Source organism: Psammomys obesus, unplaced genomic scaffold (genome assembly GCF_907164565.1).
Source record: "Psammomys obesus unplaced genomic scaffold, mPsaObe1.curated_primary_1811, whole genome shotgun sequence".
In the NCBI taxonomy this organism is placed as follows: domain Eukaryota; kingdom Metazoa; phylum Chordata; class Mammalia; order Rodentia; family Muridae; genus Psammomys; species Psammomys obesus.
This window is the reverse complement of record NW_026585895.1, coordinates 44,897,670-44,915,167: the sequence shown is the minus strand read 5'-3', so window position 1 is coordinate 44,915,167 and position 17,498 is coordinate 44,897,670. Positions and strand designations below refer to the sequence as shown.

The window sequence follows — 17,498 nt, the reverse complement described above, 5'->3', positions numbered from 1 at the left end:
TTATTTTGCTGACAGCCACCTGACTCATGCTTCCTTGCCCGGCTGGGTGGTTCCAGGAGGGGCCTTGCATCTGGAGATGCAGGGGAGCCGGAGCTGGTCTCAGTATCCTGGGGCTCCAGTTCCTCCCCGGGTCTGTCCTGGCTTGCTCGGTCTCCCTAGAGCAGCTGGCACTTGTCCCAGTAGAGCATGGGAACAGCTCTGGCTTGGAAGCAGGTCGGGCATTCTGGCAGGCCCCACCTTTCCCACCTGGTGCGCTTTCTTTCCTGTGCCCAGAGATGCCCGAGAGCCAGCACAGGGATGAACGGGCCTGTCCACCAAGCCTCGACCCTGGGTGTGAGCTGGGTGTGCTGGGAAAACCGAGGGGGAGAGCTCGCAAGGGAAAGGACCAGGAGATGCTGTGATTCTGCTCCTTCTAGGCTCAGTTTCCCCAGCTGTAAAAAAGAGCCAAAAGCTTAGCCGACCATCCAGCTGCAAGATGGCACTTGGCCAGCCCTGGACAACTTTGAAAAAAAAAAAAAAAAAAGTGCCCTGTCTACAGGGTAACGTGAGATCCGTGTATTTGCCTAGGGTGGTTTTCTATGCCTGCTTAATAGATCATGTACACTGAGGACCAGCAAGGAGAAGGGTGGGAGGCCGTGCACCCCAAGGATCTTGAGTGACAGCCTTCCGGGCCACCATGCAACAATGAATAAAACATCTTGGCCAAGGCTGGAGCAGAGGGAGTCGAGGTGACAACTGGAGGGAGGAGTGGGGGTGGAGCCGTGGGAGGGGTGGGAGGGGACCGGTCGGTGCTGGGGCAGTACTGGCGTCGCACCGAGTTGCCAGCCGAGGAGGCAGCGGTGGCGGTTGGTTCGTACCCATCAACTCTCAGAGCCATGAGCCGTGAGTCCGACCCCCAGGCCCCACGCGCTCTGGGATCGGTGGCCTGCAGGCGGAGCCTTGAACGCCAGGCTCAACTTGAACTTGTCTCTCTTCTCTGCAGGAAAGAATCCCTCGCTTCAGTTCCCGCTGTTGCTGCTGCTGCTGACGCCACAACCCCCGGTCCTGTTTGCAGACACTGCGGCGCCCTCACCGGGTAGGTGGCCCCCTGGGCGCCCACGGAGATCCGAGGTCCCGCGCCGCGGGTTTGGTCCATCTCCCTCTGCTCCCTTCCAGAGGGCCCCCGCTTCCCCTTTCTGCTGGCGGTGCCGGGGAGTGGGCTGTTGCGTTTCTGGGGTGGGGGCTCCCTGGAGAACCCCAGGGGTGCGGCGGTGGCCAGGGCCTACCTGGGGTCTCTCTGGCACACGGGCGACTGAACTCCCGAGCCGGCAGGGGGAGTAGGGACGCCTTCCCTAACTTCTCACCTGTTCTGGGCTCTGACTTTCCAAGCAGCTTCGTACCCCCGCCCCCCAGAAGCCAGCGGGTTCCTGTGGGGGCTCCTTGGGGAGGAAGCGGCGGGCGCCAAGGGGAGGGCGGGCCGGACAGCCAGTGAGTTCCCTTTCTTTAGCCTCTAACTTTTGGGGCGCGGATCCTCACGCTCACAGCTTTGGAGACCCTGGGGCACCAGCTACCTGGGAAGAGGCAGATAGACTCACACTGATGAGGAAACCCAGACTCAGTAAATGCGATAGCACCGCCAAGTTACATAGTGCACGGTGGGCTCAGGACTTGAACTCAGGACTAGCCTTAATCCAAGACACTCCCAATACCTGTAACGGTTCGCTAGACCTTTCTGGTTCCATCATGAGTGCGGTGGGGGAGAGGAAAGAAAAAGGATTTACTCCTCCCATGTCCTCTTCCTCTGTCCCACCCTCTGTCTTTCCTTCCCCTCTCTCCAGTTTGGATACCCACCTCTAAAACGGGGCCAGGAAAAGCTGGCAGTGGAGAGAGCGAGGGAATGGGAGTCGGGGCTTGCTGCTGGGTGCTGCAGGGACTCGGGAGGGCGCAGAGGAGGGAAGGGCGGTATCAGAGTGAACTGAGAATCCCAGCGGGCTTCCTGGAGGAGGGCGTTTGAGTGAGAGGAAGTGGGGAAACCGGTGCTAGGATGGAGACAGTGAAGAGTTTGCTTCGCAGAAGCCTGGGTTTGGGCCGGGAAGCGTTTCTGACCCAGCGCCCCGCAGCTTACCAAGATCAGGGTTGGGCGGCGTTTCCTTTGGGGCTCACAACAGCCTTGCAAGAGCTGCGTTAGATCCGGTTTGTGGAACAGATCTTTGAGAGGCCGAGGAGGCGGGGTCACCTGTTGGAGAGCCCCAGTGAGCGGTGGTAGAGCCAAGGCTGGCCGTTGACCTGGGCTTCCCGTTTGAGGATGAGTCCAGCTCTCACCAGGGCCCATTTGGGCCCCTGAGGATCTGGTGTCCGCTCACCTGTCTTCCTGGCAGGCTCTTGTGGGGGAGGGGTAGAGTTCAGCCAGGAGGGCGAGGCTCTGCCCGGAAATCGCGGTGTTCCAGTTCATCCCTTCCAGGTCCCCCGCTTTAGCCAGGGAGCGGGTCTGACCTGGGGGCCAAGCTGCACGTGCCTGGAGCCATGGTGCTCCTTCTCCTTATATTCGTGTTGCACGCGCTCTAGTGGACTTTCTCTGTTCTGCGTTCCCAGGGCTTCTGGGCCAGCCTTTGGCTGGGGCCTGGCAGTCCAGAGTTCACAGTCTGATGTGGAGGGATGCAGGCGTCCAGAGTGGCACTGGGGTGCACAGTGTGATGATGGTGGGCCGGAAGCCAGCACAGGGTGGTGAGGGCCATGGCTAAGGGTGAGAGAAGCAAGAGGATGGCTGGCTCTGTGTGGAGTCAGGAGGGCTTCTTGGAGGAGGTGGCATTTATTTCAACTAGATCTTGAAGGAAAGCAGATGGTGGTGGCAGACTGGCTTTCCGCTGGAGTCCTGTGTGTGTGGGGGAGGGGGTAGTCTTTCTTGGAGGAGGCAGTGTCCTGAGCACAGGTACAATAGGGAGAGGGGGGTGTTGGCTAGTGTGAATACAGGGTCACCTGGAGTGTAAGGATAGGCAGATGGTTTGGGGGGTGACCCTGCAGGCTGAAAAGCCGGCCAGGATGCTCCTGAAAGGGTTAAGGGCAAGACAGAGGGCGGGTGGGTGCTTGCCTATAGTAAACTGAGGCCCAAATTGCCTGGGTGTCCGCCTGGAACCCGGAGCTGCAGGCTGCTTTAAAGGAAGGCGGCCTCTGCCTCTTGACGGGGGGAGAGATGGCATTGTACTGAGCGCAAGACTGTGCTGGATAGCCACAGTGTTCAAATGCTTGCCTCCCCGCCCCCACCGTGTGTGTGTGTGTGTGTGTGTGTGTGTGTGTGTGTGTAGCCCTGGCTGTCCTGGAACTCACTATGAACAGTTGGCCTTGAACTCGCAGAGATCCACTTGCCTCTCTCTCCCTAAGGCTGGGATTAAGGGCATGTGCCATCATGCCCAACCCACTTATGTGCCCTATGCTTAGCTAGAGGGCATGATCTGGCAAGTGGAGCTGTGAGCCAGGTGTAGGAGCCTGAGGCCAGGCTGACTCCTGCACATGGGGTGAGGTTTGAGTACCCGATGAAGCCTCCCTGTCTTCCTTGGCAGCTCCTGGCTCTAGCCCCAGCGAGGTGTGCGCACTGGAGGGGCCTTCCTTTTTTGCTGTGGGCTGCTGCTTGGGCTGGCCATGTTGGTATCGGGCCTGGTTCTGTCTACAGGCATGGTGTCGGGAAGACCCGGGCCTGGCTACTCAGGCTTGCTTTTCTCTTGGACGCCAGTCCCCTGGAGCTTCTGTAAATATTATTCTTGGGGAATTTGGGTGCAGCCTCTCCTGCCTGATGTGGCTACTACATCCTGGAGAACTTGGCGTTCCCCAGCTTTCCCTATTCCTTGCCCTGACTGGCTGTAAGTCCTGATCCCCAGCTTTTGGGCTGGAGAATATCGTACTCAAATCCGTGCGAGGATTTTAGAGCTGAGAAATCCCGGTCAGGGGCTATCTGTGGGAGTGCAACTCGGCTTCTCTGGCCTCCACATCTGTGGGTTTTGCAGGCACAGTGGCGGTCTGTCCATCGCTCTGCACTCGGTGAGAACAGTTGCAGAGTTCTGTGCTGAGGGCAGGGGGATGATGGGAAAAACTTCAAGGGATGGTTTGGCATTCCCTAGCGTACAGACAGGTTGGGGAGTCCCTTTGACATATCTGCTCTACCTGCTTACGGGACAGACAGGAAAATAAGGCACTTGTGGAAGGGGCTTGTTCCTGGATTCAGCCGGGGACCACATCACTTCCGAGTTCATCTTTTCTGCATTTTTCCTTGGTGGCTGACCTGTGCTGAAGATGGGTCACTGAAGTAAATTAGGCTGGGTGCCTGTACCTCCCAGTTCTCTCCTCTGATGGCTCCTTAATTCCATTGAGAAAGATGGGTGGTCTCTGTAGAGAGGACCTCTCCCCACCCCCTGGTCAGAGAGCTGGCTCAGTAGAATGGACTCCTCTGCTGGGCAGAGGAGTGGATAGCATGCAGGGGTGAAGTCAGACCGAAAGGACAACTTCCTGTGGAGTAGCTGGAGGTCTGCTTATGGCAGGAGGTGGGGACAGCAGGCTCTCACATTCACTCGGGCTTTGCAAAGTTCACCTTGAAGAGGCGGCAACATCCTTAGCCTTTGGATCCGTGTGACTGTCGCACCCTTCTCCTAAATCCAGTCCCAGACATCTCTGGAGGAGTCAGGCAAGGAGAGGGAAGGAGGTTCAAACGTTAGTTCTGTAGTCTGGAAGCTGTGGGCTGGAGTATGAGCCCTTCACCTTCCCCGAGCCTGGAGTTCCTCATTATGCAATGGTCTCCCCATCCTGGCTGCCGCAGTCAGCATGGCCTCCAGTCTCCTCTTCACACACTTTCACATCCTGGAGCTCCTGTGGCTGTTGTCCCTGCCCAAGAGGACTTTTCCTGCCCTGGGGCAGCTGGTGTTTATGGAAAGAGAGTGGGGAGGAGGGCGGGAAAGCTGGCCACAGTCTGGTTAGGAGGGAGGGCCCTCTTTTGGCTGGGACATGGCGCAGGAGCCGCAGCAGTCTGGTCAGCTGGAGTGAAAACCGTGGTGACATCAAGAGGCCTCAGAGCTAGCCTCAGGGGACTGCTGGGAGGATGAAAGCATCTCTCTCTGGCCAGCAGGGAATGGCTAGTCTCATCACGCCATTTTATTAGTTCCACATATATTTGTTAGGCTTCAGTCACCAATGGTTCCCTGAGAGCCCTTTGGCCAAGCCCAGGATGTGAGCCCTGGGGGCCCAGTGAGGGGATGGACGACTGGAAAGGCGTGGCCTTCCCTCTGGGTGGAGAAACAGTAGGAGAGAGAGGAGGAGTTTGGGAGCCTTGGGCAAGGGTCAGAACAGGATTCTCTGGAGTGGCTGGAAGGTATGTGAAGGAGAGACAGAATCTAAATAAGGGGCGAGAGAGGGTTCTATAGCCGCTTTGACCTTCAGGACCGCTTGAGAACCCTGCTAAGGTAGAAGTAGGAACTAGTAAGAGTGTATTTTGGCATGAGAGGGCCCAGGCCAGAGTGGGGGTGGGGAAGTTAGGCTCACAGCAGGTGAACTGCACTTGAGCAGCAGGTGGTCAGAGGAGTCCCAGCCCTGGCAGGCAGTCGGGCAGAAAGTGGAGTGAGGCCCCTTTTACCTTTCTGAGACTGTGACCAGCTTGGGGTTGGGGGTGGGAGCACACAGGGATGTGGAGGGCTGGGGTCGTTCAGGTCTAATCCCTGGGTCCTGCTTGCCAGGTCTGCCTGTGGCAGCTTGATAAGGCCTTTCTGTCCAGCTTTTCTGTCATTGTGGAATTGTTTAAAGTCACCAGGGCCTAGGAAAAGCTATTTGCATGACTCGTACAACTTCCCTGGTATGCGTGTGCGGTGACGGTGGTTTTGGGGGCATCTGGAGAATGCCGCAAAGCTGAAGTGAGCCTCTGCTGTGAGGCGAGGACCCAGGCTAGAGGGCCAGGCCCTGCTGCAGGTCAGGCCTCTTTGATGACCGGCCAGTTCACGCCAGGCTGCTGTGACTTTTTGCCACCCTCTCTATCCCTCATCATCACTCACACACAGCCATGCTGTTGGCCCTGTGCCCAGAAAGAGAAGTGTTTGCAGAAAGGATTGGGCATTTCTGTGAAAGCCAAAGGAAGATGCCTCCTGCCAGGAGTCCTGTTGTTTTGGCTAAGCCTCTTTGTCTCCCCAAAGCCTCAGTTTCCCCGGCTGAGCAGTGTATGTAAAAGGGGCTGAGCCTAGACGAATTGAGTGACTGTGTAACTTGATTGCTGGAGAGATAGAGGAAGAGGGTGGCAGTCAGAAGGTTGGGGCTTGGGCACAGGAAGGGGCTTCCTTGTTGGGGGTCACACGAGGTGGGAATAGGGAGGAAGGGGGGTGTGTACAGAGTTCACCCACTGCCGGCTCAGGGTGTTCCTTTCCAGCCAGGCTTCTTGTGTTCTCTCTGCATTTGACTCTCTCAAGACCTTAGCATGTAGACCCTAAGTTCACTTAGGTCAAGTCTGGGCTTTTTGGAGCAGCTGCGATCTCAGGGTCCCCCTCCCTGCCACTTGTACGCTATCATTGATTTTGAAAAACCTCTTTCCTGGAATTTGATTGCTGAACCTGACGGGGGGTGGGAGGGAGAGGGGAGGGGAGGAAGTGAAGAGATGGACAGTTGGCCTGATATGACCATTTCCTGGTGACCTTTTCTGGCCTCAGTTTCCCAAGTGTCTGCAAAGCGGCCATGATGAGTCCCCTCCCTTCTGTGGAAACGCAAAGCTAGTGGAAGGTCCTGTTTTCTAGAACCCAGCACGGGGGCGGGGGAGGGGCTCATCTGGGAGAAACGCCCTCACACCCTGACCTCCTCTCTGAAGCTCACAAACATGCCCTTGCCGAGTGGCTCTGATGAGGCAGGAAGTGAGGCCTTCAGAAGCCAGTGGCACACTGTCTTATCAGCCTCGGGCATAGCCCCTTCAGCTCCGCGGCGCAGGATCTTCTCCTGACCCCTGTAGTGACAGCAGGCAGGGAGGGAGAACTTTCTTCACGCGTGGGCTGGGCTGGGGGTTCCGGGAAGGGGGTGGAGGTCATGTCTATGGTACAGGAGTGGGGTGGGTGGGGGAGGAGTCCGGAGTCCATTTAGGAGAGAGCTGCCCCTGTGCCCTTTCTCCACACTCAGGGGTTGGGTGGGTCGGGAGGCTGTTTGAGTGTGTCTCTAACGCCTGTTTCTCACCCACAGTCAACCCCTGTTGTTACTACCCGTGTCAGAACCAGGGCGTCTGTGTCCGCTTTGGCCTCGACCGCTACCAGTGTGACTGTACTCGCACGGGCTTCTCGGGCCCCAACTGTACCATCCGTGAGCTAGGCCTCCAGCCCCTATCTTTCCTGCCGCCCCCGCCCCCGAGGATCTTTTCTATACCCGGACTGCACCCTGACGCCTGCCTTCTTCTTTGGCCCTGGCTCTTTTCCCTCCTTGCCTGGCTTTGATCCTGCTCAAGCCTGGCTTTCGTGCGAGCTCTTCTCTTGGTCCACTCCCACTCTGTGGTAATTCTTCTCCATGCTTCCTCCTCCAATTTTGGGTCCTGGCTCTTTCCTGCGTCTTCTTCGCTCCTGTAGATTCCTGCTTGGTCCCTATCCTCTCCCCATGGGTAGCTCTGGTCTTGTCAGAAGGGATGGACTCAGTGGCCCCCACCATCCCTGCAGCTGAGATCTGGACCTGGCTGCGGAACTCCCTGCGGCCCAGCCCCTCATTCACACATTTCCTGCTGACTCACGGGCACTGGTTCTGGAAGTTTGTGAATGCCACCTTCATCCGTGAAGTGCTCATGCGCCTGGTGCTCACAGGTGGGTGCGGGGCCAGCCTCTCTAATCTTGGGAACTTGGCATTTGATAAGAAGCAGGGTGGAGACACTATGATTGCCAGATAAACAAGGCCTGACATGGGAGGAGGCAGGGAGGAGGCGCGGGACGGGGCTGAGAGCAGACTGCCGCCATTATTTTTGCTCTGCAGTACGGTCCAACCTGATCCCCAGCCCCCCAACCTACAATTCGGCACACGACTACATCAGCTGGGAGTCCTTCTCCAACGTGAGCTACTACACCCGTGTCCTGCCCTCCGTACCCAAAGACTGTCCCACACCTATGGGGACCAAAGGTAAAGGGCCTGGGGTAAGGAACTGGCCTGGGTTCTCCTCTCCAGGCCAAAGCAGGCGGAAAATCCATTACTGGCCCATTTCATAGATGAGTGGAGCGAGGCAAGGCAGTCAGCATGTCTAGTACCAAAAAGAGAACAGAAGAGGCAGCTCAGGGTTTTGCCTAAGGTGACAAAGAAAGGCAGACCTGCCTGCTCCGGTGCGTTGATTCCCAGGACTGAGGCAGGAGGATCTCAAGTTTGAGGCACCCCTGGGCTGTCTGAGGAACAGAGGGAGAGGCTGACTACAGTTCCCATGGTACCCTCGGGTTTGGCTGTCTACTTCGTTCTTGTCTGCTGATGAAGGGGTTTCTGTTGAGTGGTGACTTGAAGCTGAAATGGAAGGGAGAAGGAAGGAACAGGGTGTTTGGGGTGCTAACTCAGCTTTCTGCTTTTCTACTAGTTTCCCGGGCCCCACCAAGGTTGGGAATAAAGAGTGTCTCTTTTTAAATTTTACTTTTTATTTTTTGCCTCCTGGGACCACTTCTCACTCTACCCCAAACTGTTAAGAGACCTTTGTGGTCATGCAGTTCAGAACCAACCACATGCACCTTAGAAGAAGGCAAAGCTGGCAATCCAGCATTGCTGTTGTTTCAGCTGATGCCACAAGGTGTCGCTGTTGGACACAAGTTCCGTGCAGCCTTGTGAAGTTTGTGTGTACTTATGTCCCTGCTGGGGTCTCCAGGATGCTACACTGATGGTTTTCACTCACACAGTTAGCTGCTATTCCCAAAGCACGGCCAATGCTACCGAGACAGCTGATTCCTTCCAACACTGCAGGAGTCAGTCCTGTTCAACAATGATTCTAAAGTGTTAGGTAGCCTTTGGTCCCTCTGTTTTCTCCTGGGGTGAAAACAGAGGGACCAAAGGCTGCGGAGTCCAGTTGAACATGTTAATCCACATCTATTGCCCACGGGTCTTCAACACAGGATTTCACATGCGGTATGGGGAAGGGAAGCCTTTACCAGAACACAGGAGGTCCTCTTGCCTTTTTCTATGAGGACAGTAAGCAACAGCCCCTCTGACACGGACTTGATTAAGGAAGACCTTCTTCTTTGTAATGTCATGGCAGACTCCTGCCTCATTACATTGTTTAAAACAGGTGTATCGTAACTGAAGTTTTACTGTTGTGCTTCCTTCCTCCAAGCCGAGCCTCAGGTCCACTGTGTCAAATACCATAGTCCTGCTTTATACATGGGGACATGGTCTATCTCTGTTCACATAGTTAACACATAGTGTTGCCGGTTGTAAACGCAGGTTATTTTGCTCCAGGGCGATGTGGTCTCTAATATTTAATTCTTAAAGTAGATTTATTTCTATCTTATGGGTGTGGGTGTTTTGCCTGCATTTCTTTCGCTATATGTGCATGTGGGGCCCGCAGAGGCCAGAAAAGGGCACCAAATCCCCTGGCACTGGAGTTACAGATGGTTGTGAGCTGCCATGCAGGTGCTGGGAACCAAACCAGGTCCTCTGGAAAAGCAGCCAGTGTGTTTAACCACTGAGCCATCTCCCAGACCCTAACTTTGTTGTTGTTACTTTTTAATCATGGGAAAACTGAAAATGTACACAAAAGTTGAGAGGAGGAGATGAAGAACCATGCTCTAGTTTCAGAACTACCCACAGTTCACAGTTTAGCCAGCCTTACTGTAGCCAGCCCTGCCCCCCCCCCCCTTTTTTTTTTTTTTTTTTTTTTTTGAGACAGGATCTCATTATGAAGCCCTGCGTGGCCTGGAACTTCATGTAGACCAGGCTGGCCTTGAACTCACAGAGGTCTGCCTGCCTCTTCTCCTGCATGCTGCTGTTAAATACCTGTACCACATTACACAGCTCCATTTTTCTATTTCTTTCTTTCTTTCTTTCTTTCTTTCTTTCTTTCTTTCTTTCTTTCTTTCTTTCTTTCACTTATTTCTTTATTATTTATACAGTGTTCTGCCTGCATGTGTGCCTGTGGACTGGAAGAGGGCACCGGACCTCACGATAGATGGTTATGAGCCACCATGTGGTTGCTGGGAATTGAACTCAGGGCCTTTGGAAGAACAGCCAGTGTTCTTAACCTCTGAGCCATCTCTCCAGCCCCACTTTTCATTTTCTAAGTTTTTCTTTCATTTAAAGTTAATGAATGATTAATGTGTGTATGTGTGTGTAGGCTGTAAGGCAAACTTGCGGAGTTGATTTTCTTCCTATCACTTCTTTGTGGGTTTTAGGGCTTGAGCTCAGGTTTCTGTGTCAGGCGCTTTATCTGCTGAGCCATCTCACTGGCCCCTTGGTATGACTGTGAGATGCCGTCTCTCTGTGTCACCCAGCCAGGCCTTTAACTGGAGCTGTCCTTGCCTCGGCCTCCCCACTGCTGGGATTATAGGAGGACACCTGTAGGGGGTTTAAAAGCCAATTCCAAGCACCAGGCCATTCCCTTGGCAAACACTTCAAGGTCTTTCTTTTGGTAGAGCAGGTTACAGACTATGTAGGGAAGGGAGGATTGGCCCTGAGGAGGACGCTCTGGCCTTCCTGCATGGCCTAGTTTGCCTGGGGACTTCTGGGAGCCCAGTGATCCCCAGCACAGGGGGACACAATCAAGACCTAGGCACCTACTGCTCTTTCCTACCCCCGCTCCCCAACCAGGGAAGAAACAGCTGCCAGATGTTCAGCTTCTGGCCCAGCGCCTGCTGCTGAGAAGGAAGTTCACTCCTGCCCCGCAGGGCACCAACATCATGTTTGCCTTCTTTGCACAACACTTCACCCACCAGTTCTTCAAGACCTCGGGAAAGATGGGTCCTGGCTTCACCAAGGCCTTGGGCCATGGGGTAAGTGTGTGGGGGCGGGGGAGGGGAGGCTTCATGTGCCACTTTGCGCAGGCGTCGTCAGAACCCAGGTGATCTGAGTGGGCCTTCCTTTGTCCTCAGGTGGACCTTGGTCACATTTATGGAGATAACCTGGAACGACAGTATCGCCTGCGGCTCTTCAAGGATGGGAAACTCAAGTACCAGGTAGTGCCGGCTTGGGGACAGGACGATGGGAAGGGCCTCCCTTTCTCTCTTACACACATAGCTGGGGAGGGAAACTGGAGAACCACCAGAGTGAAGGTGCTCAGGAGGACTAAGAGGAAAGGCTGGGAGGCGCTCACAGGGCGGAGGCAGATAAAGGTCAGGCTTGGCCTCCCAACTGCAGCATGAACCTCCTATGTAGTTCAAATTTCCTAATGGCCTCCCTAACAGAAATGAAAAACAGAGGAGCTGGGTTTTGATAACACGCTTGGCTGGGGCGGGTAAGATGGCTCAGCTGGGGAAGGCATTTCCCACCAAGCCTGCGGCCAGTGTTTGATCCCTGGGGTCAATGCAGAGAGAGGAGAGAACTGATTCCCACGAGATGTCCTCAGGTTTGCATTGGCCCCAGATAGCTCTCGCCTCTGCACACATAAGCAAAATCAAACAAACAAGCATGTAACAAAACAAGCATCAAACAAAAATGTAGTAAGATTTTTTTAAAGACTTTCATTGGAGATAGCTGATCGCTCTCTCTCCCTCGATTTCATAAAATTTACAGTTGAATAAGTAGATTCACATACCCAACAGCTAAAATGTCCGCTTTAAAATTTAAAACTAAGGGGCTGGAGAAACGGTTCAGCAGTTAAGAGCACTCGCTGCTCTCCCAGAGGAGCTGGGCTTACTCCCAGCACCACGTGTAGGCTCTCAACTATTTTAACTCCAACTCTGAGCCATCTGACGCCCTCTTCTGGCCTCTGTTGGCACCCACACACAGGAGGCAGGCATACATACGTACTAACCTTTAAGAAGGAAAATTTAAAACGAAGCCATGTAGAAATCTAAACTAAGTGAAATAGAGGTCTTCGGTGTAGCGAGATCTGGAGTGCTCAGGGGCCACAGGTCCATCAGGGGTCAGCGGCTATCGCACCGGAATATGGAAATAGGGCAAGCGTTGGTTTAGGGCAGGCACTTGAGGAGCAGCGGGCAGGTGGGCCAGGGCTGAGATGGGCCAGCGGGAGCCGGAAGTGGAGAGCTGTGTGGAGGAGGGCCCCAGGTTGGCAGGCGGCCTCGTCCACAGGTGCTGGGCGGAGAGGTGTACCCGCCTTCCGTGGGACAGGTATCCGTGTTGATGCACTACCCGCCGGGGGTCCCGCCCGAGAAGCAGATGGCCGTGGGCCAGGAGGTGTTTGGGCTGCTCCCGGGGCTGATGCTCTTCTCCACCATCTGGCTGCGCGAGCACAACCGCGTGTGCGACCTGCTGAAGGAGGAGCACCCCACCTGGGAGGACGAGCAGCTCTTCCAGACCGCCCGCCTCGTCCTCATAGGTGAGCATGCGCGGAGAAGCGGGGAGGCAGTGGGGTTATTGCACCTGGGGACAGTCTGAGCCCCAAGCCCTGTCTGGCCACTCATACTCAGTAAACAAATTAAAATAAGGGCAAATTAATAGTGAAAAGCAGGAAATAGAAGAGAGTTAGCCAATGTGGTCACATTCCTGAGAGGGACGGTCTCAGCTGGCTGCGACCTCAGGCCCCAGGCCTTCCATCCTGCGGATGCTGATGGAAGGGTTTGCTATGAGTCCGAGGGGAAAAGCGCCGAGCACATTTGGTCGGCCACCTCAAATCCCAGTTCGGTTCCCCCCTGTGCTGTGCCCAGTTTGTGTCCCCGGCGCACAGCGTCAAACCCCAGCTTACCCCTCCCCCAGGAACCCTCCGGTCTCCCCTTCTTAGCCTACTAGCCTTTGTGGAGTTTGGCAGATTCTAGGTGACTCAGGGACAAGATATTTTTGTGTCTCCTACGGGGGTGGGTCCGTAACCTAAAATGTCAGAGGGCTTCCTGCCTGGAAGCTTGGACCCTGACACCTCTGTCCTGACCATGTTCTGTCTGAGTCACCGCCTCTGGGCACAACTGGGCATGGCTGGTCCCAAATATAGAGCCTAATTCACTGGCCTCTGGCAGAGTCGGGCACCGGGGATAAGAATAGCCCGGGGCTGGTCAGGCTGATTCTTCTCAAGTCTGCGTCTCACAGACCGTCACCGGAGAGGCCGGGTCTGTGGCTAGAGGTTGCCCAGCACCCTGGCTGGTGGAAGACACTGTGACAAAGGCAGGACTCCAGCCAGCCCGTGTTGACAGTCCCTTGACAAGGGCGTAAATGTCTCCTCACGTGACCTGATGCACGGGCATATGGAAATCCCACGGATAGGAATAGAGCCTAGTTGACAGGTGAGGGGGGGGGTGAGCTGTGGCGAGACAAGCAGACACGGACAGAAGCTAGGGTGTGAGGCCAGATCTGCTAACTCCAAATCCCGTGGCTCCAGGTCGGTCTACTAAAAAGCCAGTTCATCTCTTGGCTGATTGGTCCAGATATCAGTTTCCTTTAACTATCCAGCTGGAAATGTTCAACTTACCTTTTTCCTGTCCGCTTGCTTTGTATGTAGCTGGTTCCTAAGGGAGCAAAGGAAAAACTCTGCTCACGGGATTCTGAAGTATATAACAACACAGGAGAAATAAATTACATTTAAACAAATGCCTAGGGCAAGGCTCCCCAGCTGTGTGGCTTTAAAAAAAAAATTGTTATTATTATTTTGGCTCTGGCAGCAGCTGTCAAGGGACTCTCTGAAGTCCTCCTTCCTCCCTGAGGGTTTCAGTGAAATGACATTTCTCACTAATGTAGCACCTTGCTTTGATATCTTTCAGAGTTTCTCAGCTTTAATTTTTTGTTTTGTTTTGAGACAAATCTTTTCATTTAGACCATCCTGGCACCAGCTTTACAATCCTCTTGCCCCAGCCCCCCTCCCCCCCATCATGCTACCAAACCCTTGTCATGAACTGTAAGAAAGAGGCTACATCGGGGTTGGGAAATTTTCTTTCTTTTTTTTTTTTAATTTATTTTATATGTTTTGGTGTTTTTGCCTTCATGCGTATCTGTGCACCATGTGAATGGTGCCTGTGGAAGCCACAAGAAGGCATCAGACCCACTTGAACTGGAGTTACAGATGATTGTAAATGACCACACGGCTGCTGGGAGTTGACCTGGGAAGAAGAGCCAGTGCTCTTAACCTCTCAGCCATCTCCCTCTAGCCTGGACACCAGCTCTTGGATTACCCCTTTACTGCATCCCAGGGCCTTCCTTTGAAGCAGCAGTGCCATTGTCTGGGTGTCTCTGTCAAGGCTGAGACAGTTCTGTTTTCACATCCCCTTACAAAGACACAAAGCAGAAGTGACCCGGTGGAATAAATGAACTCCAGCGCCAGCAAGGAGGCAAAAGCATGCACTTTCCAGGAGCGGCCCCGTCTCCCACACGCCGAGGTTTGCTGACCCTGTGTCCTCTCTTCCTCCTGCAGGGGAAACCATCAAAATTATCATTGAAGAGTACGTGCAGCACTTGAGCGGCTATTTCCTGCAGCTCAAGTTTGACCCGGAGCTGCTGTTCCGAGCCCAGTTCCAGTACCGCAATCGCATCGCCATTGAGTTCAACCATCTCTACCACTGGCACCCACTCATGCCCGACTCCTTCAGAGTGGGCTCACAAGAGTACAGCTACGAGCAGTTCTTGTTTAACACCTCCATGCTGGTGGACTACGGTGTTGAGGCGCTGGTGGACGCCTTCTCTCGCCAGAGGGCTGGCCGGGTAAGCTTCAGAGAAACCGTCATCAGGGATAGGCTCTGGGATCCAACAGGCCTGTTCCAAACCCCTCTCTCCTCATCTGTGGAATGAGCATAGTGTCACTTCTATAGGAGGCCATAAATAGCCCCTTATGAAATCTCACACTTAGGTGACAATACGAGGTTTTCTTAATTACTTTCATGTTGCTATGTCTCAGATACTTGATAGAAGCAACTCAAAGGAGGAAGGGTTTGGCTCACAGTTTCATGGGGATTACAGTCTGTGATAGCGAGGAGGCCATGGCAGAGTGAGCCTGTCTGTGGTGGTAGGAGCTCAAGGTAGAGGCTACACAAATCCCAGCTGAGCAGGAGACAATGAGATGGGAACCAGGGGCTGAGCTGTAACCATCAAAGGCTGGCTTCTACTGACTCAGCTTCAGTTTGATTTCACATTTTGGGGAGTGCCACCATTTGGGGAGCAAGTGCTTAAAGTACAAACCTATGGGATACATTTCAGGCTCAAACCATAGCACGGGCATTACTCCAGATGTCTGGGATATGGAGATGAACAAGATTATGTGGTTCTTGGACCCTGTCTCTTTGGCACTTACACCATAGAAGGGAAACAGTCCTGTAGCAGCCAGCATCACTGAGTACTTGTTGTATATAAGGGACCATGATAGGTGTTTTCTAATGTCCTCAGAATTCTAAGTTAGTACAGGACCATAGTACAGAAAGCCATGATGCTCTGTCAACTCTGTGACCCAGAGTTGAGTGTTAGGGTGACAGCAAAGCAGAGAGGTGGAGATGGAGAGGCGTGGTCCTGGTGATAGGGGATGACTGTGTTCTAGATGGAGAAGACAGCATGTACAAAGGCCTGAGGGTCAGAGGGCATCTGAAGGATAGGAGGCCCCTACAAGCATATGCTACTATACCTAAAATGCTTTTTGAATCCTATATTTCCTATCAGCTGAAGTTGTGTCTTCCCCTAAATTAATATGCTATGATCCTAACCCTCAACACCTCAGGATCATGTTTGGAGGTCTCTTTAAAGAGACAATTAAGACCAAATAGGAAATTGGGGCGGGGCCCTAGTCCAATATGATTGGTGTCCTTGAGACAAGGAGATTAAGACAGACTCACCCAGGAAGAAAACCCCATGCAGACCCAGGGAGAAAGTGGCCATCTGTAAGCCAAAGAGATCCACTTCAGAAGGAGCAAGCATCAGGTACTCTGGCCTCCATACCGCGAAGGAATATTCTTCTGTTGTTAAGACACCTACGTCATGGCCATGCCAAATGAACACTTTTTCCTTGGGATTACCAGCCAACTCCCTCTGAAATCCCTCCTTCCCTGCAGTTGGCAGCCCCCCTTGCTTTACCTCAGCTCTCTGGACCCCTCCTTCTCATCTTTAGCCCTCTGCGTCTCTGCCATCCTTGTCCCTCAGCCTTGTTGACAAGCTGTGACCCTTTAGTGGACTTAGATTTCCTCCTGGTAATTTGACTGAAACTTGCCGCCAGCAGCATAAGTTGACAGATTCCTGCTGTCCCTCTGCTCTCAGGTGGGACGCGGCTCGAGAAGAGATAGTGAGCTTCGTGTGAGGCTGTGGACTGTGAGGTGGAAGGCCTAGCTTTTCAAACTGTCAGAAGATAGCAGGTGTTGCTCTCAGGATGTTAAAAAGGAGCAGGGATGTGACAAAGCAGGCGTTTCTCTCATGATCGCCATCTGGGGATGTTGCCCCGTGACTGGCACTGTGGCAACGGCTTTGCATCCTTCATCTCCTTTTATAACCACACCCACATCAGCTGGATACTCTTACCCCTCCCATGTTGGCATTCGAGGCAACACAAGCTTAGCCTGTGCTGTGTCTGTGTGCCAGGGGTTTCCAACAAAACGCTTCGAGCGGTGTCTTAGTCCTCAGCGCTGCCACGCTGAGGGCTCCAGAGAGAAACCTGTTCCATGGTTTCTCACTTAGTGTGAGGCTAGGCGTCCTCACTTAGCCCCCACAGTCCTTGGGGTTCCTCGGTTTGTAGAAGTGCCACTCAACCGTCTACCTCCATCACCTTATCACATGGTGTCTGTGCCGCTGGTATTGCTGAAAAGGGACCACTGAGCTGGACACAGAGGCACGCTCCTGCAATCCCAGCACTCTGGAGGTGGAAGTAGGAAAGTCAGTAGTTCAGTGTTATTCTAGCTCCATGGCGAGGCCAGCCTGGGTTACATGAGAGCCTGTCTCAAAAACCAGACACGAACAAACAAGGCATCACTTCCTGGATTATGATCTTCCCTCATCAAACATGACTTTGTCTACACCCGTGAAGACTATATAGTTCTCCTATCCACAGGGAATACATTCTAAGGCCACCACCCCCAAGTGGCTGTTTGAAATGGTAGAGTACTGAACCGTATGTATGTGCATATGGTTCAGTAAGCCCCTGCTCTAAACTGGGTTTACCAGAGGCTGCGCTTGCGGCTCCCGGCTCCCCCGGGGCAAAGGAGGCCTAAAGGCACACGCACACACACCAGCATCTCCGCCCAGTATTTTGCGTCCCACCAGGTTTTGTCATCTCCCGGGTCCTTCCCAGGAAGGAGGTGATCGTAATTAACACCTATGTGGAAACACTTCTGGGGAGGTTAAACTCCTTGAGGAATTTGCATTTGAAAGCCTAGCTGCTAATTGCAGAATTCGAGGCTTTCTCTCTCCAAAGAAGAGGCAGGCAAAGCAAGTCTGGTAAAGAAAAGAGGGGATTGTCCAGCCCCCCCCCCCCCCCCCCCCCCCCCCCCCCCCCCCCCCCC

General features: G+C 53.9%; 1 protein-coding gene across 1 annotated transcript in view; it reads left to right on the top strand.

The window, feature by feature from the left end:
* The first annotated feature begins 829 nt into the window (after nucleotides 1-829).
* Nucleotides 830-17,498, top strand: part of Ptgs1 (prostaglandin-endoperoxide synthase 1) — a 21,556-nt gene continuing 4,887 nt past the window's right edge. The window contains exons 1-9 of the mRNA XM_055600989.1: nucleotides 830-882; nucleotides 983-1,075; nucleotides 7,168-7,284; nucleotides 7,632-7,772; nucleotides 7,939-8,082; nucleotides 10,738-10,919; nucleotides 11,019-11,102; nucleotides 12,178-12,424; nucleotides 14,441-14,727. Coding sequence (XP_055456964.1) covers nucleotides 876-882; nucleotides 983-1,075; nucleotides 7,168-7,284; nucleotides 7,632-7,772; nucleotides 7,939-8,082; nucleotides 10,738-10,919; nucleotides 11,019-11,102; nucleotides 12,178-12,424; nucleotides 14,441-14,727 — 1,302 coding nt within the window. The 5' untranslated portion in view covers nucleotides 830-875. The remainder of the gene's footprint in view (nucleotides 883-982; nucleotides 1,076-7,167; nucleotides 7,285-7,631; nucleotides 7,773-7,938; nucleotides 8,083-10,737; nucleotides 10,920-11,018; nucleotides 11,103-12,177; nucleotides 12,425-14,440; nucleotides 14,728-17,498) is intronic.